General features: G+C 45.7%; 1 protein-coding gene across 6 annotated transcripts in view; it reads left to right on the top strand.

Annotated features, from left to right (window-relative positions):
- The window catches only part of DENND1A (DENN domain containing 1A), a 139,476-nt gene that overhangs the window by 27,794 nt on the left and 87,376 nt on the right, over positions 1-24,306 (top strand). For all 6 annotated transcript variants that reach the window (XM_082067940.1, XM_082067937.1, XM_082067939.1 and 3 more), the window contains exons 4-5: positions 7,860-7,909; positions 10,681-10,800. In XM_082067940.1, coding sequence (XP_081924066.1) covers positions 7,860-7,909; positions 10,681-10,800 — 170 coding nt within the window. The remainder of the gene's footprint in view (positions 1-7,859; positions 7,910-10,680; positions 10,801-24,306) is intronic.

The raw sequence follows: 24,306 nt of genomic DNA, 5'->3' as shown, positions 1-24,306 counted from the left end.
ATAAAATTCAAGTGCCTAACAATGTGGTGGGTGCAGGCACCTGAAAGTTGTTGTCAGCGTGTCCCAACGCGTGTAGCGCTCCTCCTCGCTGCGTCTGATGTGCTGTGTTTGCGGGTACGGGAGCGCTGGGGAGCCCCGTCCTCCGCAAAGAGCGGAATTTACTGACACCCGTACCAGTGGGTTAAGTGGCGTGCTCGAGGTTAGAGCTGTGAATCCACCTCCGAGATGCCACGTCTCCATTTGAGCAGTCATAAAGTCGTTAAACACTTTCTCACTTGATTAGGGCTCACTTTTAAAGCAGTAGTTTAGCGGGATGACATATGACATGCTGATTTTCACCCGTGTCTGGGTAGCAGCATAGAGCTGGTAGTGTGTTACACAGGAAAGCTGGAATTATTCTGTGTTAACCCAGGGAAGTCCAAAGTTCTTGGCTTTATATTTGGGAAACTTAAGTTTCTAAGTCCAGTCATCTTTGTACATATCAGCTGTCCTGTCCTCAAGCAAAACCCACTCTACATAGCTAATGAATATTGTTAGAGCTGTCAGGGTTTTGGTTGCTATTCTCTCTAGCATATTATGGTATTTGGAAATCTGAGAGCAGTGAAAAGACTGGTGAATTTGGAAAGCTGTGTCCTCTTATAACCTTCAGTTGTCCAAGGTGATCACCGTCTCCATCTCATCTCTGCAAAGTTCATTGTTAGAAAAGTTCTTCTTGCCCTGGGGGCACTAGTGTCCCCATCATACATCATCATGTTCTGCTTCCTTCTCCTTTAGAGAGTTCTCAAATAGGTGTGATGTGAACACGAGGCTGAGACACAGGTAGTGCTGAGGTTTAAACGTCAGTGAGCTGTTGCCCCCTTTGGGCTGGCTGGTTACTCGTGGTGCGGTGGGCGATGCCTGTGGAGGGCCGTGGGAAGCGGCTTTGCTGCTGGTGGGAGCGTCCTGGTCACAGCCATCACGAGACTTCTGCGAGAAGGCAAATCCATGACTTGCATCACTGCCTGGTCTCTGATAGCACTCTGCTAGCTATATCTCTGGCATTTCTCTTAGCATATTGAATTTTCAGGTAACAATTCTAAAAGTGTTCTTCTGTTTTAAGATGAAACCGCTTTTCTCGTTCCTTCTCAGGAATGAACTGTTCAGCGCAGCTGTTGATTGGGATGCCCAGTCTGCAGCTGATTTCTGCTGAGGATGTCAGAACAGGGACCCTAGGACCGGAATGACTGAGTGAATTCAGGATACGCTCTGATATTCTCTTTGGTAACCAGTGCAGGAAGAAATTGGACTCTAATGTTATTCTGTCAGATTTCTCAATGCTTTGAGTTTCTATAAAAGATCTTGTCAGTGAAATGACTTAATTTTACAGTGAGAGATGGTAGAATTTTTGTAATATGGAAATGGCAAAAAAGTGACCCTGAAGTCCTCGTTTGCTCAAAGGCAGAGAAGTTGTTGGTCCCAAATTCTCACCTTTGCTGCTTAACCATGAAGTTCTGCTGTTGTCTTTATTTGAACTGTTTGCACATCCCAAGTTCTTCACACCCTTTTTCTTGAGCAATGGACAGGAGCTGCTTTTAAATGATATTTGCAATTCATTGAACTATTTTTTCCCCCTGCTTCTTGATTTAGAACATCCTAGCAGTGAATTGTTCCTACCCCCTGAAAAATTAATCTCCTGTTGGGGCTGAACTGCAATGCAGATTTATAAAGGTGTAACAGTTACATAGGTGGGTTTCGATTGTAGGTTTTAATTTAGGTTTGGAGCTCTGGCCCTTTTCTTTTAATGTATTATATTTGTGTGAATGAGTTCCTATGGTTTGCATTATCTAGTTATAGTGAGGATCAAATCTGGCCCAATCTAGTTGTGAGTATGACTGAAAATGTAATTGGAATAGCACCTTCATAATAGTCTCCTACGGTCACAGAGTTTGTGTTTGAGATATTCTAACAAATACTGGTTTAGAGCATTTACTCGCATGTGTTTTATAAAGGTTGGCTAGCGGATGGTGCAGAAGTGATTAACAAAGCGCGATCTCGCCCGTTTATGTAAACAGGGTATTTCTTTTGTGAACATGTCTTGTTAACTATCCGTTGCAGACCTTTATTGGTGCTTCTTGAATAATTTGTTTAAACTATGCAGTACAGATTCCTTATTTTAGCACTAAGACTTACAAAGGCTTCTTTTAGCAGCCTTTAATTTCGTACTTATGTATGTGACATAGCCCGTGGCTGTGATCTCTGCTGTGAATCTGCAGTTGTTTGGGGATGAAAGGAGGAGGCAGCTGGAAACTCAGTAGCTACATCTAGCTGTCTACCTAGAGAAGGCCTTGATTTCAAGTTTATCTAAACAAGCTCGACTAATCCCAACTATCTAGGGGGATCCACTGTCAAAACAAGCAGCATGGCCCTAAGGCAAACACAACCATACAGAAATGAAGGCTGGGACTTCCAATACTCCGGTGACTGCATACTGGAGGCTTTTTTCCTGAAAGAGAGTAAGAGAGGTAGAATTTGCATAATGCCTTTTCATTGGGAACTTTTGGAAAGCTGACAGAGGTCCAGCTTATAGCTCTGTAGCCACAATACGGAGTCTATAGGAGAATCCTTGAATGACCTAACCATATTGAACGAAAAAATGAAAGCATCGGAGTATAGCCAAGCGAGTGTGGAAAAGGGGCTGCTGCATTGTCTAACATCTGCTCTACTTCTCGTTAGTTTTGTTCTTCGGTATTCTATGTGGACTTTGGAGAAACCTAAGACAGCCTAACATGAATCCCATAATCTTCCTTCTGAATATTTATGTAGTGTGCCAGCCTCTAAGCTGTCCTTTGCATCTTCCTACTTCCCCCTCATTTTCATGCTCTCAAATGAGGCCAACATTTCAAAAGCTAAATAAATGTTTGTGAATGTTTATAAAAGATTTGCATACATTTGTCCTTGTTTGACAAAGATCACTTTTTTCTTATGCCAGTTCTGAAATTTTTTAAAGGTTTCAGTGCTTGTCTTGACAACAAAGTCCTGCTTGGGAGAACAATGATTGCTGATTAAGTGGGTATGCGCTCCTCGCTGAATAGAGCGTCTGAGGCCGGGGCTGAAAGGGCCCGGCATCGTAAGCCAGAATTATTATATTTAACAGATGTTAACCAAAGTATATATTGGAAGCTTTGTTTTTGCTGCAGTGTACCTGTGCGATTCACTTCTGCTGGGAGAAGTATGTGAGGAGCTTCTCACAGCTTTCACCTCATTTTTCATAAATAGGGAAGTGAAAATCTTCCTCATTTTTAGTCACTACATGTTTGAAATATATTTCATTCAATTATTCTGATATTGACACTTCTATTTACCAATTGATCAATGTTTATGCACATAATTGGACCTCATTTTTTTTATGCTTGTTTGTATATTTTCAGTTCTTTGTGATTTAAGACTGGAACAATTCTTACTAAATCAGCAGTAGATTTTTTTTTAAATCGTGTTTGCTAAAATCCATTTGTCTTAGGATAAAACTAAAGCTTAGTTTTATTGAAAGGGTTTTAAAGCCGTTTATTGAGGAGATCTCTGAAAGACTGCTGAAGTGTTTAGTTCAGCTTTACTTTCAGGATTTTTTCTACTGAAGAAAATGAAGTACCAGTCGTTTTGGTTCTTTTGTTGTGTCAGTGGCGAGGCCGAGCGGGAGCCAGTTCTGCCACAGGTCTCACAGCTGCCAGGCTGCGGCCCAGAGGAGCCGCGGAGCCCAGCCCAGCAGAGCCCAGCCCAGCGGAGCCCAGCCCAGCGGAGCCCAGCTCAGCGGAGCCCAGCTCAGCGGAGCCCAGCTCAGCGGAGCGCAGCCCAGCGGAGCCCAGCCCAGCGGAGCCCAGCTCAGCGGAGCCCAGCTCAGCGCAGGCTGTGCCGCGCAGGGCCAGCGGGAGCCGGGCCGGGCGCTGGGCTGGGGACTCTCACAAACAGCCACAATGAGCTTTAAAAATGCAGAGATTTGGAGTTTTAGCTTGAAATATGTTTTTTGTAATGCCCATCTGTGCACGTATTTTTCACATTTAAAATCTTTAAATGCTAGCAGGCCTCAGTACGCTTAAGAAATATTATTTATCTCACGCTCTTCCTGTGACCAGGATTGTGTATATACGTGTTGGGGCTTTTGTGTGTTTTTAAAACCCAGCATTTTCCTGAAAACAATTGGTTACCTTCAGAGCAAGGATGTTATTTCACGCTGGGTACCGTTCCCCTCCTGACCCCCACGCAGGAAGAAGTGACTTTTGTAGAAGAAAATCCCTCCTCTAATTCAAGCTTTATAATTGCTCAGAAAGAGCTAATGGATTTTTAGAACATAAAGCAAATGGATGAACCAGACTTAAGATACAGCTTGTGTATTAAATTCACAAGTAAATATGCAAAAATTTTCAGCAATGTTGAGCTTTCTTTACTATTTCATCTCAGTATATATATAACTGGGGACATAAGCCACGTGTGTATTGTGTGTATTTAGCAGCCTTGCTCTCCATGGCGTTTCAAGTCTCTCCTGTGTGTGTGGGGGAACCCCCCCAGATCTGCCGCCCCGCCGTGGGCTGGGACGTGACACCAAAGGGCTGAGCGCTGCATTCCTGCCTCATTTATTGTGAAACTGAAACCAAACGTAATCAATGAGCTCTGTGTTGTCTCCGATAAGTTATGTACTGGCTTTATTGATTGGGAGGGGTTTCAGCAGCCCGTGCGGGGCTGATAATGTCAGCGGTGTTTGGATTGTGAGGAGCGGAGCGCTGGGAGCAGGAGCCAGGTGGCGCGTGTCCGGCGCGGCCCGCGGGACGCGGTTCGTGCCCTGCACTCCAGCGCTGCCGCCTGCTGCTGGAGATGCGCTCTGCTCATTAAAATGGCACAAATCAAACTGCATGGCGAAAGATTTGTGGAAATAGAAACTTGGGGATTGATCTGGAAAGCTGGCGTGTGGTGCCCCAGAGACAGGGCTTTCAGCTCCTGGGTCGCTTGTCTTTGTCAGCTGGGTGTCCTGGATTGTTTGGGGTGGCTTTTGTTCATTTTTATTTTTCTTCTTCTTTTCAGGGTGTTTTGCTTTAGAGGCATTTATGTCGTTGTTTCTTTCAGAAAATGGCCATAGGGTAATAAAATAAGAAAACAGGTTATTGGTGCTGCCTCTGTGTTTCACGTCAGGTGGAAACATTGTCCGGTGCTGCCGTGGGGGGGATTCTGGGTTTGATTTTGTTCGGGTTTTGGTTTGAAACTGTGAAGCAAGGATGAGATTTCTGGGCCATAAACAGGGACTCGCCTGCAGAGGGGTGGGGGGAGCCGTGTGTGGGGGGAGCCGTGTGTGGGGGGAGCCGTGTGTGGGGGGAGCCGTGAGTGGGGGGAGCCGTGTGTGGGGGGAGCCGTGAGTGGGGGGAGCCGTGAGTGGGGGGAGCCGTGTGTGGGGGGAGCCGTGAGTGGGGGGAGCCGTGTGTGGGGGGAGCCGTGAGTGGGGGGAGCCGTGTGTGGGGGGAGCCGTGAGTGGGGGGAGCCGTGAGTGGGGGGAGCCGTGTGTGGGGGGAGCCGTGAGTGGGGGGAGCCGTGAGTGGGGGGAGCCGTGTGTGGGGGGAGCCGTGTGTGGGGGGAGCCGTGTGTGGGGGGAGCCGTGTGTGGTGTGGCCGTTGCTCGGCTGCGACCTGGAGGGGAACAGCAGCACATCTATAGCATGGGCTTGCACTTGAGCAAAAATTAAATGGTTCTCCAGTAACTGTCTTTCTCACTTGCAAAAGATCAGCGTTTTTGATCATTAAAATCTAACTCCATATGTGATATTTTAAAAATAGTTAAAATTTAAAAATATGTCAATGGGTAACCTGTACTAGTCTCAATGTCTGAGCTGTAAATCAAGGCAGATGAGTATTAGTGTATAATGAGTGGCAAATTGTGTCCAGTAATATGATAAAAGCCATATAACAGTATCACTGTAAAATCTTTCTTTAAAAGACAAGGCGATGTATCGTGGTACAGGTTCGATATATTGCCTCTTTAAGTGAAAATTTCATTTTCTGTGTTCAGGAAGCTATAAATGTAAAGAAACACAGTTTCCTTTCAGAATTCTATGTAGCAGTGACATGGCTTTGTTTCTAAAAAGTAGATGTGCAGTCATGATTTTGAGGACAGTTTGTACTGACAAGGCCAATAAAAATAGAGGCAGTTGACTCTCCTGTGATTAGAACGTTGATTATGTTAAAATTCTGTTTGTGGTTGGTTGGTTGGTTGGTTGGTTGGGTTGGTTTTTTTTCTTCTTCGCATGTTACGCGGTGAGATTTCAGTTGCGGGTAGAGCACAACTGTGCACTGGTTAAGATGTGCCAAGCTGTAGTTTTGTAGGCAAACAGTCAGCGTTGTTCAGCAGCCGCTCTGTCCCGCGCAGCGCTGAGCCCACTCGCGGTAATGAGGCCTTTCCTAGCCAGGCGTTATTTTCTATCGAAATCCATCTTTCTGCAGAGTTTCCTCTGCAACCTATACAGTTCCCTCCAAGTTTCTTCTGCAGCCGAAAGGAGGAAAGAACTCTGCTTTGCTTTACATGGCATTCTGCAATAGATCCTTTCTTGTTCTTTAGGAACAGGAGGTTGTTAAATAATCTATCAATAAACTGTCAAGAAGTCTGAGTTTCTGTATACGTTTCTGCCTGAAATCTTAAGAACTCGCCACGTTTTAGTTGTCAAGAAACCTGCAACGAGGAGTCCACGAGCAGCTGAGCCCGGGCCGGGTGCTGAGAATGGGCTGCGCTGATTTGAATTATGGAGGAGGAACATGTTCTGCAAGGGAGGCAAATGTTTTCTACTTCATTGAGTAGGTTATTAGACCAAGCTAGTTTATTTGCTGAATGATGACATTGGTTTTAGAAATAAATGAAGCGGAAAGCATCAGTTTAGTTATTGATGATAATTTATTACTGTTGGTCAGAAGAGTTGGGTTCAGCGAGGGTCTGTCACTCAGGGCTGGCTCGCTGCAGCGTTGCAGCGGGAGCACGTTCCCCCTGCAGCCCCGAAGCGCCGGGGCGAGCGGGCAGCGAGCGCGGCTTGGCTGGGGGAGCCGGCTGCTCTGTGCGGGGCTGGGGAAGGCGCATTTCTGCTCTTACAGAATAATATCATGCAAATTGATTTCTTTTGTCTATGAACACAACTATTTTGGGACTAAAATGTTTCTGCTTTTGCCTCTTGAATGGCTGTATTTGTTTAAAGTTGCAAAGTTGATTAATTTCTCTGCTGATCATGTCTTTTGTTTTCATATTCATGCTTTTTCTTTGAGGTCATGCAAAGCCTGTATGTAAAAGTTTGCCCATGGTGCTGTTTTGCAACATTTAGAAAATGGTTTGTAGATGAAACAATTTCTATTAATTTTAGTACACGTTATTTTAATCAGTCTTTTATCACTTAGGTTTTCTTTCTAATAACACCGTTACATCTTCCTGCTCCGAGACCCCTTGGCTTTCTCTTTTGTTGCGGCCGTGGCGGGTGTGGGGAGGTGCCCGGGAGGCCCAGGCGCCGGGCCCGGGGGGCTGGTGTCATTCACTGGGATCCATATGGTCAGGGCAGCCATGGGCCCCCGGGACGTGTTAACACTCAACAAGCCACCTCCTCCCGCTCTCGGGAGGGTTGCTGGATGGCTCCTGCTGCCTGCCCATGTGTGAATCTTGATTAATTTTTCATTTTTAATGAAGTTTGATCGTGTTTATTATTTCACATGATTGACTGCCTGGTACTCCTTCCATGTAATTGATAAAGCCCATATTTCTTCATCTGTCTCTTATTTCTTCAGGGCAAAGTTGTGAAATTGTGTGATGTGGTTAATATTAGATTTATTGCTCCCAATAGATGTATAAATTATCTCTTTTTCTCTCCACAGGAAGTTCTACAGACTTTGACCAAGTTTTGTTTCCCGTTCTGCGTGGACAGGTAGTGTTAGCTTTTCAAACTTTACAAGAAAATAAGCTTGTCAATAAAACCACTGTAGAAAATAAAAACCATACCATTCTTAATGTTCTGTCTGCTTGACTGTGATTTAAAGCACCCAAGTGCAAATTATAGTCTTAGAATCACTTTTTCCTGGGGTTTTTATGGGCACCATCAACAAAAAAAAGAAGTTTTAAAAGTGTGAAGTGTTTGGGGCAGCAGTAAGAGTGCATTCCGCTTTACTCCTGTGTAATACCTCGGTGTGAAAATGCTTGGGTAGAATTGTCAAATATGCATATTCATATGGAAGCTTTGTAGCTCCAGAACTCTGTTTAGGTTATTTTAGTTCTGCTTTCACTGAGGGTTATTTTCGATGATGTCATGAAGAGAGCAAGCGCTGGAATTGGGAAAGGATGCAGAATGCCCATAGCATCCCTGAGCAGCAGTTAATTGGTGAACACTGCTTGTCCCAGCTCAGGTAACACTGGGTGCTTTTAACTGATGAAACTGACCTTAATTGTGATTAAACTGCTAGAAATCTTTTTCCCATTCCAGTGAAATCTATGATATTTACAGTAGAAATTGATTTCCTTTATAAATCAACATCTATTTCCAGTATCACTTCTTCTTTGAACCGTCGTTCCATTGTTTTTAAACTTTTTCCAGTTTTTTCCCTGACCTGTAGACCAGCTGATATTTCTTGGTTATCCTGAAATCCTGTTCAGTGGTTTCTGTGGAGGGAGGTGAGATCTGAGTGCTGCGTGGAGAGGGCTCCGCACGGTCCCCAAAGCCCCCGCCGCCCCGTGTCCTGCGCTGCGGTGACCGGGCGGGGGCTCCAGGGCTGGGCACACTGGGGACGATGCTGGAGGTGGCTGCTGCCCGGGGCCGCTGCTGCCCTGCTCTGTGCATTCAGAGAGCATTTGGGTGTCCCGCGCTGCCAACAGGAGCTGCTCGACCCATGCTGTTGACTCAGAGCACCTCGAGAAGCCACAAGTACTGCTGATAATTTGGAATCACTTTCTCCTGATCTTTTTCCTTTGCTATGGGGAGAGAGTGGGAAAGTATTTTTCTCATGTATCTGTTTTTCTTAGAAATATTTATGCTTTCCATGTGTAGGTTTATTGTACCTAGGGCTTTTGTTTATGTTGTTGTTATTTGTTTTTCCCCAGCAATATAGCATTTTGAGAGATAAGAACTCTGAAAACCCATATGGGGTGCAAATGAGAACATAATGAAAAGTGATTCCCATTTCTGGATTTGCCTGTTTGACTGAATAGCACAAACTGTTACTGAAAAGACTGTAAGCCAACCATTTAAACGTAAAGGAGAGATTGTAACCCATAGCATGCTTAATCATTTCAAACTAAGAATGGACTTGCACTGTTCCAGAAGGCAGAGGGTGTCCCCAGTTAAGGATGTGGCAGCGGGAAGAGACATGTGTGCTGTGTAATACGTCAGTAGCAAAAAAACGAAGCAAGAAAAGTGCATTAAAATGATGTATAACATAACCACATTTATATAAGAATATAGTCCAAATTCAAACAGCAAATTTCAACAATACAAAACCACAATTCCTTTTGCACCAACCTAATAGCACTCCCTAGTGGGGCTTCATCCCTCTGTATCTGCCTGGAGAGTGGCACGTTGGACCAGTCACTCCAGTTCTCAGTCCTCGGGGTGGCTTTTAAAATAGATATTGTTTTATTCATTCTGAACAAAAAGAGAGAGAAACACCGAAGCGGACAAACTGGGAGGTGAATTGGGCTTGGTTTACGGAACCTGCCATCCCTGTGCATAAATGTTTGATTAACTTTAGACAAATGCAGTAATAGCTCAAGAATGTCTTTCATTTTGTTAATAAATAACATTCAGAAAGTGCCATACTTTAAGTGTAAAGCATCATATTTTGATCTTATCTTACTATTTTGAGGATCACTTGTTAGTGGTAAAATATGGATATGAATTATAGTATTTTTAAATTAATTAATTTTTAGATTCTGGCATTTTGGGTTTTTTTAATATTGTTAGGTGGTTTCATTCTTGCGTTTTGTGTTGTTGGTGTTTTTGTTTTTGGAGATGGCTGTTGTTGGTTGTGGGGTTTTGTTCTGTTTTCTAAAGCCGCTTCTCTGGTTCGGGCACCGTCCCTGCAGGGTCCCATCCTGCAGTGACCCGTCCACCTAACCCACCCCAGGTCCCATTGGCTTCCTGGCCACACAGGCCCAGTGCTGGCTCATGGTCACCCTGCTGTCCCCAGGACCCCCAGGTCCCTTTCCCCTACGCTGCTCTCTAATAGGTCATTCCCCAACTTATACTGGAACCTGGGGTTGTTCCTGCCCAGATTCAAGACTCTACACTTGCCCTTGTTCTATTCCATTACATTTTTCCCTGCCCAGCTCTCCAGCCTGTCCAGGTCTCTGATGGCAGCACAGCTTCCAGTGTCAGCCACTCCTCCCAGCTTGGTGTCACCAGCAGACTTGCTGATAGTACGCTCTGTTCCCTCTATTCCCTCATCCAAATCATTTTCATTTAAAGATGAACACATTTATAGTATCCTCCCACACTTAAGAAAGAAAAAACAACAACAAGGGCACCTCCTCCCTCCCCAGCAGCCGGCATATTGCAGTCTCTAGAGGTCGTATACTCTCAAAGTGAATTTCTCAAACAAAAACTCTGCTGAAAGAGGAAATGTTATAGGTTCAGTGACTTCGACTAGATACTTCTGACACAGAGTTAGCTCAGCATTAATTTTTTCCTCTTGTTCTCCTTCTTTTCAGCCATGCAGTTAACCAAGTTGGGCAGAACTTCACATTTGTGCTTACAGACATTGACAGCAAACAGAGGTTTGGATTCTGTCGCTTATCTTCTGGGGCCAAGAGCTGCTTCTGTATCTTAAGGTAGGTCTGTGGTTTGGCTTTTGGCTGACTCTAGGAAACACTGTTTGACTTTGCTGGGTTACACTGCAATTATCATTTCCAGCTGTTCAACATTATTTTCCTATCTGGTCCTCGAAGTCACTGCTCTTCTGCAGAAGCCATGCGAAGTATCTTGCACTTTGAGTTCCTCTGGAGATAACTGTATTTGTTTGTAGTCAGTGTTCTTGAGTTAACAATGTGGAAAAAAAGCCTCTTTGCAGTAATTTGATATGACATAGCATGGTGGCAGCTGTTATCTTTAGCTGTCACAACTGATCTTGTTAAGACGTTTTGTGGACATTTGTATATGCAAGTTTTATTAACAAAGCATCTGTTGGTCACTGAGAGAATGTCACTGATGCTCTCCACATCCGAAACGTTTGCATGTATGAGTGCTACTCTGCCCTATTGAGGGTTTGGGGAAGTTTCTCATAATAAAGACTGTTAGTGGAAGTTGGAAACAATGCGTTTCACAGAAAACAGGCAAAGACACTCTGTCAGTAGTTTCTGATGACCTCCCACTGACATGTTGGAATAGAGTCTGTAATTTTCTATTTACATTTGCTGCGAGAAATGATGCGAGTAAAACCAGTTTTAATATCAGCCCATATATTAATTCCATTTAGAACTTCTGTGGATTGAGGATTGCCACAGGGCATCTGGCCTGTCTTGTTTTAAACAAATTTACCAGTGGCCTGTCTTCTGCTTTCTACTGTTTCCATGTTCATGAGGAACTGGAAGTTTCAGAGCAATGGCCCAGGCAGAGAGAGCTCAGAGCTGCTGCGTGACCAGTTGTTTGAGCAATCACAAATGAGGACACTTTCCTCTATGAGCAATTGTAGACATCTGTCTCAGTTGTCTCTGGTTTGCTTTTCATGTGAGAGCATCCAGTGTAAGAACAAGAGAAACTTGTCTTTGTCCTACGGGTTGTGTGTGGGACCGTCTGGATGTGTGTCATTGAACATGACCCCGCTGGAGAATTTCAGGGACAGTGTTGCAAAATATAAGAGCACCTGCCAAGTACAAGGAGTCTTGTCATTTCATTGAGCTGCATACACCAATGGCGCGGAAGAGATTTCGGGCTGATGTACGTATTGAAAACGAATGTCTGTGCCGTTAGCGCTGGCACCGGACTGGTGAAGATACCAAATGTTTGTTGCCTTGAACCTCAGCATTATCCTCACAGCAGTGATTGCTAACTAGGCCTCACTGGAGAAGCTTCATATTTGCAGAGGTGATTGTGCAGTCTATCAAAGTGCCTAACGAGTGTGTGGGAGGCAGGGTGGCAGGCGCTTTCTCAGTATCTTCCTTCTCCTGGCGGGTGGCGGTGGCCAGAGGAGCCCGTTCTGCGGACAGGACCGTTTCCAGAGCTGCTGCTGGTGCACTAGGGTGCTGCTCCACTCCCGTGGTGGAAGGTGCTGGTACTTTTCCCAGTTGCTGGCAAATTAAAGGGGAAAGACGGTTTAAAAGGAAAATCTGAATGAGCACTAGTATGGGTCCCTTCTTGATCTCTCCTGGATAAGAGTTCTTTGCTGTCAGCTCCCTTATGTTGAGTGAATGCCAAGAAGAAATGGAGGAGTTCTGTTGTAGTTAAATGCCTTCTGCTTCAACTCATAACCAAAAAAACAAAATGCATTGCAGTTACAGCAGTGGATGGATTGTGACTCAGCTTCACACCCATTGCCTCTTTCTCCTGTGACCTAAAGAAAAAAATGAAGTTCATTGTTAATGAAGGTGAATGTAAGTGTTAGAGGATAGTAAAAAATGGATTCAGACGTTAGTATCAGTCGGTGCACTGAAAGGAGTGCAGTGTTTTACTGTCCCATCTGGTTTCCAGTGCTGAAGTGGACAAACAGTTCTGTATGTGATCGGCTCATGGGGACGGAGGTAGAAACCTCAGGGCTGGAACTCCCGTGATCCTCCCGCCGTACTGCTGGTCATGGGCTGGAGACGGGCAGAGAGAGTGAAGACAGGGAGCCTAAAGCTGTGAAGAGTCTGCTGAACGTAGGAAATCCTAAGTTTTACCAGGACATCAAAACATGAAATTCCTTTTAAATTTCTTTTTTCCATTTTCTCTCCTGTCAGAGGAAGATTTCACATGCTTGTGTGGAGACGTTATTTGAAAGTACCTACCAGTTGTCATTGTAGCTGCTGGGCTGTGTGTCCTCACTTATGCTGTAGAATCTCAGACTCTTGACAACTTTGTCTTTCTGTGCAGTCATGAAGGAAGAAAAAGTTCTGTAAAAAATGTTGTGAACTCAGTCTGGATACTTCTTTGATACCCTTATTGCAGAATGTTTATATCATACAGCTAACAAGGTGAATTTAAAAAAAATATTTTAATCTTTTGTCGTCTGAAATATTTCCAGAATTCAATATAAGGACCCAGTTACTGATACTTGAAAAGTTTGTCAGGTTATAAACTGGTAGGATCCAGTAATTTCCTCAAATATCTGTTTATTTTATATTCTAACTATGTAAACTTTAAGTTATATGTTTATGACACACACTGCTTTTAAAGAATGTCATAGGTGCCTTGCATTTTTAATTATTATTAACTAGCAGAATGTCTGTTTTATCTGTTGCACTGTAACCTGTAGCACCCGTTTGTAACTGCGTGGGGGAGCAGTGATAACGTATGGCAGAGATCTTTGTCTTGCTCCAGGTTTTGTTAATGTAACAAAACAAAACGACCAAGCAAAACAAAACAACTGTGTAGTTTTGCTTTGGTTCACAAACTTGTTGGGCACAGTCCCTGATCGAAGAAGGTGCTATAACCATGTGCCACTCTGATTGCAATTTCACTTCATTAGAAGTTTTCAGTGGGTGTTCAAGTTCTGTACCCAAACTGAAAATCATTCTCTGAAGTGAAATGTAGAAACATTTGTGTGGAAATCCCTCTCGGCCAAAATAGCCGAGCTCTGCACCACTCTTTTTCTAAGATAAAAAGAAATGAATCTATAATAGTTTGTGACAGATGGCAGAAAATGTAACTAACCGAATGTGATTCTGTGTGGAGTTATTTGAGGTTTTTGGTGTGATTTGTTGTGAGTTCCTCTCCTCCCCCTTTTCCTTCCCTTTGATTGCAGTCTTTGTCCATTTATTCTTAGCATAGAATAAGATTTCTGAGCAGGGGCCTCTCTTGTGGTGCAAAGTGAGAATTGTTTTTAATTGAGCAGAAACATGTGGAAGGATCAGGAATATCTCAAGGGATTACAGAAAAATTCCAAATTTGTACTACTTACAGCTTGTGTTTAGAGCAGGGTCTGCTGGGAATAAATGTTAGTTAGTGTGACCTGTGACCTTCAAAACTGTTGACATGGATTTCAGCCAGAAACTGCCCACAGAACTCCTTTGTTCAGCTCATTCATGGCTCCTTCGGAGCTGCGCTCAGTGGACGGTGCCAGCTCCGCTCTGAGGGGAGCACAGCGCTTTTTGATTTTTGATTTTCTGGTTGTTTCTCCCCCCCCCAGCTTCGGAAACAGTGGCCGCCCCGACCCAGCGAGACTCGTGTGATGGGCCGCGGGGCTGCCCCGGCTGGGCGCTGGCGGGCGCTGCGAGGGCCGGGCCGCTGCCGCCCCGCTCACCGGCAGCCCTGGCGCTGCCGTAGTGCTCTGCGGTTTTACATTCTTTTAGGGGAGAAAACTGACCATTTTGGGTTGTGTTTTTTTTGTTTTGTTTCAAAATAATTGTCCTGTTGTCTTCTAGAATTTTCCGTTCTCACTGATGTGGCCAAAAGCCACGGAAAAATATTTGCGCTTGCAGGGGAAAGAGGGAAAGACATTTTGATCTTAGAATTTCACCTGTTGTTTTTTTTAAGCGTGGCTGTGTAGTGCTTAAAATATGATCCCACTGTAAGAAGGTTCCGTTTACAAAAGCTCCTTGCGCACTCGCTGCCGCACAGGTTTGCCCACTGGAAGCATTTTGTGTGCGTTTGGCCGCCTGTTGCTGTGCGCCGGGCCCTGGGCTCTGCAGGGAGCACGGAGCTGCGCCGGCGCCGCGGGGCTCGGCGCTGCCGTCCCAGCCGCCCGTGGGAACAGGTGCCGAAGGGAACCAGGAAGGAGAATACAAATGTCGGCTAACTTTGAGCTGAAACAACGTGTGCAAACCAAAGTCAGCTTAATCAAGAATTGACTGAGAAGATACATGGTAAACAAAGTAATCTTATTTTATAATTATTACTTTTCAGAATTTTACAAATAATCCACTGTTTTGGAAGGAGAGGAAGAGAACTGATGATGAAACTAGGCTTGCCTACTACATAGGAAGGCTTTATTTTGGTAATTTAGAGTTATAATTCCAAGCCTAGGCTGCAGGCAGTGCCTGCACGTAACCCCAGAGCAGAGATGCCCTTTTGGAAAGATCCCCGGAACAGCCTCCCCAGTCTGCTCTCTATGTGTCTTTAACCTGGTTTCTTTCCTTCCCCTGTGTGCTGTGAGGCTGCTGTGTGGACACAGAAAACCCCAGACTTTATTTTATGAGGATTTACTGTAGTTGTATGTTGAATAAAATGGTGTATGTATCTATATGATACCTACAAGCCTTCCAAAAAGATGTTTGATAATGGCTGGCAGTGATACAGAACACCTTTTGGACAGTTTGTTTGGTCCTCGTGGTGTATCGACCCTGGAATCCCCGTACTGCTTAGAACACTTCGGAGATGAAAGAAAGGAGCAAACTGGTTCTGTTACACATTGGCAAAAGCCAATGTATAAATCATGAGAACTTGGATCTCTCTGATTCAACAGCACAACAAAATTGTACCTCAGAAAAGTGTTGTTACGGAGCCTCTGTCCGCACTCTCCATGGATGAGTTACTGTTCTCAGCGGAGGGTTGGACACGCGCAGCAGGGTGTGCGCTGGCGCTGCGGTGTCCGCGCCCTGTTCTCAGCGCTGGGCTGGACACGCACAGCAGAGTGTGCGCTGGCGCTGCGGTGTCCGTGCCCTGTTCTCAGCGGAGGGTTGGACACGCGCAGCAGAGTGTGCGCTGGCGCTGCGGCTGTGTCCGCACCCTGTTCTCAGCGAAGGGTTGGACACGCGCAGCAGGGTGTGCGCTGGCGCTGCGGCTCTATCTGCGCCCTGTTCTCAGCGGCGGGTGGGACACGCGCAGCAGGGTGTGCGCTGGCGCTGCGCTGTCCGCGCCCTGTTCTCAGCGGAGGGTTGGACACGCGCAGCAGGGTGTGCGCTGGCGCTGCGGCTCTATCTGCGCCCTGTTCTCAGCGGAGGGTTGGACACGCGCAGCAGGGTGTGCGCTGGCGCTGCGGCTCTATCTGCGCCCTGTTCTCAGCAGCGGGTGGGACACTTGCAGCAGGGTGTGCGCTGGCGCTGCAGTGTCCGCACCCTCCCGCGCAGCGATGCCCGTTCCTCACGGCTCTCGGTGCAGTGACCCAGTCCGGCTTCCCCGCCTGTGCCGGGAAATGGATCCGAAGCGGCTCCGGAAACGTGCGAGCGGCGCGAAGGGGCTCCTGTTGGTGCAGGCATTTTGCTTTAACTTGACATGTTTATAAAACAGTTTACGTCTTAAAAGTTTAGGGTTTTTACCCCTGCTGATTTGCTTAAACAGACACTGTTACTTGTCAGAATATATGTGGAAAAGTGATGAACCTAGTGAAGAGAGAGCTTGACATCAATTAAAATTAGCTATCTGCTTTGTGTTTCTTTTCTGATACACTGTTTCCAGTATCGTTTTTCCAAACTTCCTGTGGTTTTTCTTTATTGCCCTTACAAGCTTTACAAGATAGAGATGAGCTATTTAAAAGTACAGTGCCAGGAATAGAGGAATAAAATTCTGTGTTACATCTGCTCATTTGTCATCTTCCATGTTCATCTCGGCCATTAAACCCTAGCAGCTCATTTCAGAAAGCCTGTAAGGCTGTCTTAGTGTCTCATGTTGTTCAAGCATCTTTAAATACATTTTGAAGTGTCTCTCAAGTCATGTTAGATTTCTGAAACTATATTCTCTGCAATACTGAATAAAATACACTTCCTAAAATAGTCCTTAAAAACTAAAAGTATTTGATAATGCGTTTTTTCTGTCCCATCATCAAAAAGCTTCTATTGAAGTTTATTCCTGGTTTTTCTTGATCCTCTTGTTGACCATGAATGAGCACAAACATTGTTAATCATGTCAATATGTTGTGTGTATGTATTTGGTAAGAATGTGCGCTCATCTGCATGGACATGTGCAAAAATATCAAAGAGGTTTTTCAATATTTTTATATATAAATGTCTGTCTAAAGAACAGTCACAAACCAAGCCAAGTTGTACAGGATCCATGCAGAGGCCTGTACGAACCGTTCCTCTCAGCTGAATGTTCAGGTGTTACCCTTTAGCGCTGGCGTTTATTTCTCCGTGTGTTGGTTTTGGTACCCGGTCTGAGCGGCGTCGGTGCGTTAGCTCTGCGGTGGATGCCGCGGTGCCGCGGCCGCGAGCGCGGGCGCTGTTCCAGCGGGTGCCGTGGTTGTCCCGTTCCCAGCCGTGCCCGCTGTGCAGGGCGCGCGGGGCCCGGCCGCCCGCGCCAGAGCCGCCGGGGTCTGCTCGCGGTTCGCCTGGGGCCTTTTGGCAGCAGACCACAGCCCATTGATTTACTTGCAATCCTTTTTCCTTAATATCTTCCATCTGGCCAACAGTGACCTATAAAGACAGACACAAAACAGAGTTTGAGTGATGAGGAGCATAATAGTAAAACGCTCCCAAATCCCACTCTAGAACCTGCACCAGTGGAGCGCTGCCCTTACGTAGCTGACGTTTGTTCTAAAGCTCTATTGCAACATTGGCGGTAAGGAAAACCATCATAGTTCTCACGTGCAAAATCATGTAATAGAGAAATGTGCATTTCAGTTGGACTCTCAGTGTTTCTCTTCTTGCCGTGTCTGGCTGTGACGGATCCCAGCGGGAGCCGAAGCTCTGGCACAGGCTCCTGCGCGCGCTGCTGCCGCTGGATCCACCTGTGGTGTCGGGGGCCGTGCAAGAACACGATCACGGAGCGGGGACGGGGCAGAGAAAGGAGCGTGAGTATGGAAATGCTCTGGGGCCTCCAGCAGCAGGTCTGGGCAGCGTGCGTTCTGACGATGTTAACGGGAGGTGCTGTGTGCAGGCTCTTTGGTCTGTCAAAATGGGTTCCTGCTTTCCAGAATGAGCTGTTGCCACATTTGGGCTATTTGTCAACTCTTCCAGTTCTGGTCAAAGCCGAATCCTCACTCTGATTACAGTTACCCTAAACACTTGTGGTCCTCTGCGTCTTTAAGGTTTGGATCCTTAAAGAAAACTTGTGAACTTGTTTATTCTGGTTTTGGCACAGCTTTAATCCTGACTGCAAGTCAAAACGCTTTGTAAAAAATATCAGTGAGAAGGATCACAACCAAATTGTCAAGGGTTAGTAACATGAATGTATTGGTACCTGTGGAATTGGAAAAATCCAAGAATGCTGCATCCTGGTCCAACTAGCTCACCGGTCTTGCCTACTGACCAGAAACTAGTTTTACTTAATTAATTAGGGCTTCATTTCACACCTTCTTTAGTTGCTGAACAACTGTAACAGAAGTAATGAAATCATGTCACTTTTTATTACCTTTGGCCCTGGCTGACTGGCTTGGAAACTTCCATTCTAGTGCTAATACAAAATGAATTAACGCATCACCTTGGGGAAAACCCAGTGCCCGGCACAATAAAAGTAGGGAGGAAGTAGTTAAAGCAGGAGACGATGGATGTGCCCTTGGCCAGCCCGTGGTGGTGCTGCTGGAGCCCCAGAGCAGCTGTGTGGAGCGAGCCCGTGCTGACAGACGCACCCAGCGGCCCAGCAGGGGACACGGCAGCGTCCTCCCGCAGGCCGGGCTGGGGCAGGAGCCGCGGCTTGTGTATATAGGAAATAATAGTCTTTTCTGTTAAGTTGTGTGTCACGTTTTCAGAAGCCTGTTGATCAGGTTCATCAATGGTGTTTCTGCACGTGAAGAGTCAAGTCCTATCACTTCATGTGCTTATTTTTACATCTAAATATTAGTTGTGCATCCTAAGATGTTGTACACAAGCATCACAGACAATCTGCAATCAAATATCAGACTCTGACTTGAACTTTATAGTCTTCAAGGACTGTGCTCACATCTTGTGTTGCAAATGCTTATTTTCTGTAAGTAAAGTGATTCTTATGTGACCAACCCAGTTTCTCACGTTCCGAAATCTATGTCATTGCAGATTGTAATACAAAGCGTGTGCTGGAGCACATTGCGCCTTTTGCTGAGAGGGAGCGCTTCTGATTTATAATGAAAAGTTCCTAATTTCACTGAAATTTCAGCTCAGCCTCAGTAGCAGAGGGCACAGCTCAACAACAGCTCAACAACACGTGGGGCTGGGGCTGTACGGGAAGGAGCTGTTTCTCTGGTCAAGGAAAAAGGGTTAATTTGCACTGGGATGAAAAGGCTGCACAGGATCTACTATTTCAACCTGTGATAGACTTACCAGTAGCCTTTGATCCCCAAATGAAATGTGATGGATTTCAACTGATGCCAGATGTCTCAAACCTAGAGGGATCTCTGCTTGTCTGGCACATCTCGAATTCTCTCCTCCAGCACTTTCATGTGTGCTTTAAGCGCGGTTGAGAAGAGAGGCTCCTTGACAAGCTAAGCCTTTGGAATCCTTTCTCTGGTGTCACTTGGCGGGATCTTTGGGCTCTCGGGCTGTCTGGTGCATCCTGCTCTGGTCAGATCAGGCCCCGCGTGCCAGGCCGCTCTAACTGCTTCATAACCAGTGGTTTTTAACATCCAGGAAATTTAGTACCAGTATCAGCTGTAACTTTCCTCAGTTTAAGGCTGCTCTCGGCGCTCTTCTTGTTTATTAGAACAATTTACTTAACCCTGGCCAAGTCAGAGCGTTGTTAGGTGTGTTCCTGTTGGCATTAAGTGGAAGATAATTGTTCTTTTAACTCCGAGGCTGCCTGTTGCACTTCATAAATCTCCTGATAAACTGCCAGGCACCTCAGCAGCCCCATCTCCCCAGCAAGGGCCTTCGCGGGGTGTTCTGGGCCCGTGGCTTTAACGAGAGTGTAAAGACATAATTGTCAGTGTTTGCCTTGTAAATGCAAACAAACCTTTTTCTTTATGTACCTTTATTTCACGTCACTGCTTCAGTCCTTTGCTCTCAAACATGCATGAGAAGTCTCTCTCTTGGTTTTAAGCTAAAAAAACCTCCTAAATTTTACAACTTTCTCTTCTTGAAAGAGACCTTATGATTGTGTTTGAAATAAATGAAACACGAAATATTCTATCATAAAATTCAATAAACTTCCCTAAATTTTGCAGTGATAGGTAATTCACAAGAAAAAAAAGCTTGACTATTGAAATTTTATGTGTTCTAAATGATGCCTGTATTTCTGTGTCTCTCGATGCAGTTTCTTCGTACAGGACGTGGGATGTTATACACGGGCCCGTAAGCCGGAAGGTGTGCAGTTCCTGTTTCCCAGCCTGCAGGGTAATGCTCCAGCTCCTCAAGACGCAGTTTCTTTCTGCAGGAGGAGTTTTTTGGTGCGGAAGGCACGGCTTGCATGGAGAAGCTGCTTCCCTTTCAGCCTGTAAAACGCTGTTGTTTTCGTGGCTCCGGCTGCCCCGGAGCCGCGGGTGCTGAGTGCCGCCCGTCGTGCCTCCTGGTGCTGCATACTGTAACGCTCCCGCTCTTCTGAGCTCCTTTTCTTTACAGAAATAACACAGCGCAGCTGCGCTGGACTTTCCCCCCCCAAACAAGGTTTTAGAGTGACCACAAAGAACCCGAGAAAGGGTGACAGCTTTGTCAACCCAGACTTCAGTTCCATTTGCGATGTCCCAATTAGATGTTAGCACACGAACAAAAGACCCTTGGAATGGTTATCTCAGGCTGCCCTTGCACTTTTTAGCTTGACTAAAATGTAAAATTGTTACATCATAAATGTCTTTGTTACAGTTTTCTGGCTTCGTGTTGTTCAGGGGGTGCATTCAGCTCCTTTGAGCTCTTTTGTGAGACGCTGCAGCTCCGCTCAAGAGCCACTGGAGCGGTTTGGGGAGCGGTGGCTTCAATAGTGGCATTTAGTGAACTCGGGAGCCTTTGTGCGAGGAGACTTGCGGCAACTGCTCTGCTCGGGCACGCTGGCGAGAAAAACAGAAAGGGAGTGTTTTAATAGACTTATTATTAATACACGGTCACAAGTCCCCAAAGTAAGCGCTTTTTATTGACAATTATATGGTATTGAGATGCTCCATAGGATGAGATGCCCAAGTTCTGCGTGAGCCAGTTCTGGGGGGTTAAATACTTCTAAAATATGGACATAAGTCACATGCTTAAGCTGCAGAACTTGTAACTGAATTTCATGGAAATATCACTCCTGGGTAATAATCAAAGGGAAGTTTAGAACAAAAAAGGAGGAAATGCAAAAAGGAAAGAAATCGTCTGAGAGCAAGGAAAGGAAAGGGCTGGGGTGGCTCTGTGGCGGGGGGCTGAGGTCTAACGCAGAGGCAAAACTTAGAAATAATCATAAAAAGCTGCTGTTCAGAAAAGGCGGCTTCCCGGGAAGGTGAGCCCGCGGCTCATCAACATGCACACGTGTTGCCATGGAGATTTGTGGGTATCTGTGTATGTGTTTAAGCTTACAAGTGTGAGAACGTGTCAATAGACTGAGTCTAGAGGGGAGAATAATGATGTCCTGGGTTCCAGCAGCTCTGGGGGAAGACACTGGAACATGTAAATGCTGAACTGGGGATTTAGCCCACGGAAATTCCCCAGGGAGCCAGAGGTGTCTTAGTGCTTCCAAATGCATTTTGTGAAACTCCTGGAAACACTGGGTGGAGAAGGGAAGGAAGATGGAGAACAAATTAAAAGAAGAATAATAGGTGTATGAAGACTCAGATTATTTAAAAAACTATGTAGTTAAGTCATTTAACTTAGTCTTAGCTGTTAAAACTTAAGGTGGAATTTAAAAATACTTACAAAGTGAAATTCACGCTTTTACTGAAGGCAGTTGAAAGTGTGTTGACGGCTGCTTTTGTCACTCAGGAGCGTTTCCAGTGAAGTTAGTGGGGATGCGTGCTATGGTTTCTATAAGAGCCAAGCTCATTATTGATGGAATGAGGTATTCTAGGCCACTGTAAGTTATTGGACTGAGCAAAAGGTCAAGATCGAGGAACTCCTCAACGCCAGGCCTGGCTGGTACAGACAGATTTGGTGAGCCTGTCACTCCAGAGAAGTGTGCCCATCTGCAAAATGGAAATGACTGCTCTGTTTTGCAAGGGAGATGGCAGTTGGTTGTGCTGTTATCAAAATACATAGTATGTGTTATAAATAAATACATGTTAAAAATTCCGCTTGTGATCTGCGTGAATGGAAGGAGTGAAAGTTGTGTGTGCTTACAACTCGCTCTGTTAGGAGGTTCTGCATTAAATATGTTGATGTTAGACTAGTTGTTCTCATTTCAAATGACAGAGATGTGTGTACAGAGCTGCAGTTGTGCTGTGTGGTCCATGCTCTGCAGAGCTGGGGGAGCGCCGGGGGCTCTGGTCTCTCACGGGAACCCAGAGGTGCTGCAGGTCCCTCGCCAGAAGCGTTCGCTTGGCTTTTCCATGGTGTCAGCACCCCAGTAGAGTCGAAAGATGGAGCCGTCAATGTTAAAGATTAGTTTTATAAACAGTTGCTATGGCAATTAGCAAATACAAATCATTTTTGAACGTACCCCTTGCCACGGGGGTTTGCTGCTGCTCCACTGGAGCGTTTTTGCTCTCAAGGCACTTCCAAACCCTCAGTGCTCCGGGGGACTTTATTTTGATGAGTTCGTCTTTCACGATGCTCTTGCACACTTTGGTTATCCTGCTCTTGCTTCTTCCTTCACAATTGTTTGTCACGACTAGCACTGGGACATCTCCCCCTTTTTAAGCTGAGATTTACCTTTCTAGCAGTAAGTCAGGCTCCTGGTTCCAGCACATCTGCCTGTTGGCCCGGCCTCTCCCTACGCTTGACCTTGGTGTACGTGGTGTTTGTGAGACAGCTGCGGTGATGTAGAACGGTACATGCTATACCTTCTGACCCTCCTTCATTCTGATGTGTGCTCAAAAATATCAAAAGAAATGATAATGGTGAAATTTTAATATTTCAAATAGAATACATTTATTATCAAACCCTCTATTCATCAGTGATGCTTCAGAACTGGATAAGAAACCGCGTCTTTTACTTGATCAAGACATCAGCTGGATGCCAGTGTAGATCTGTTGCTTAAAGATCTCTCTTTTCCTATTTGTAGAGGTGTTGCATTCTGCTATTTACCATTGGGCAATTCCATTGGACTAAATTAGCTGCATGTCTTTACGTATAGGCGATTTTTTGGTGTGTGCTATTGGGGCCTTTCTGCTTTTTATCCATAGGTACAATTTACCAGGCTAAATGTAAAGTGTTGGTTTCAGTTGATGTTCCTCAGTGTGAGTCAGCTGGAGCGGGATTTCTTTTTAACTATTAAAAAACAAACAAAAGAATGATTGTAAATAACACTTACAATTGTTTTGGTTTTAAAAGCTTTTGCATTAAGTGTTTAATGAGCATAGGAGGATCCTGGAAATCCACTTTTCTGCCTAATTTCATTGCTGTTGACAACTTAATATGACTGAAGGAAGTTCTGTTGGGTCACCCCTTGCTGCGTCCGTCGTCCTGTGGATGACGATGTGCACACGTGTGTGTGCGTACACGCCCGGCTTGGGGTGTGTGTGGGTATGTGCATGTGGGTGCAGTTGCTTCATCTCCAAAGGGCCAGCTGCATGTCGTCCAGCTGGGGCTGCAGCCGTCAGAAAACACGACCTCGTGTGCTGCTGGGGTACGCGAGGCTTTTCCTTCATATGTTAAACCACACAGAAGGATTAATATGTTGAAAAATTCAAAGCTAACTTGATGGCACTACAGCATTTTCATCTGTGTAGCAGCTACTGTTGGGTGATGACATTTTCTGTTCAGTGTAACTTTTGAAGCACAGATTGAACTCCTGCGAGCAGCACCGTTTGCAGTTGTGGGGGCAGCGGCCATCACGTCCTCCTGCCCTCATCCTCCTGCCTCCCCCCTCCCCATCCTCCTGCCTCCCCCTGCCCATCCTCCTGCCTCCCCCCTCCCCATCCTCCTGCCTTCCCCATCCTCCTGCCTCCCCCCTCCCCATCCTCCTGCCTCCCCCCTGCCCATCCTCCTGCCTCCCCTCTCCCCATCCTCCTGCCTTCCCCATCCTCCTGCCTCCCCCCTCCCCATCCTCCTGCCTTTCCTGTCCTGCCTTCCCCATCCCCATCCTCCTGCCTTCCCCATCCCCACATGCCGACTCAGGGTACAAAGGCTTTACTTCTTGTTGCAGGTCTACTGAAGCTCTTCACCACGGCAAACCCCTGACCCACAGGGATTGCTGGGCTTCGTTAACATGCTAATTTGCTCCTTTGTTGTCTTTCCTGTTGTCTCCGCCCGCCTCGGCAGTTGTTTTTGCACCACTGTCCTTTAAACACCACATTTTGG

This window comes from Streptopelia decaocto (assembly GCF_964273445.1).
Source record: "Streptopelia decaocto genome assembly, chromosome: 17".
NCBI classification, from domain to species: Eukaryota; Metazoa; Chordata; class Aves; order Columbiformes; family Columbidae; genus Streptopelia; species Streptopelia decaocto.
The sequence above is the reverse complement of the archived record's forward strand: the minus strand, read 5'-3'. Positions and strand labels throughout refer to the sequence as shown.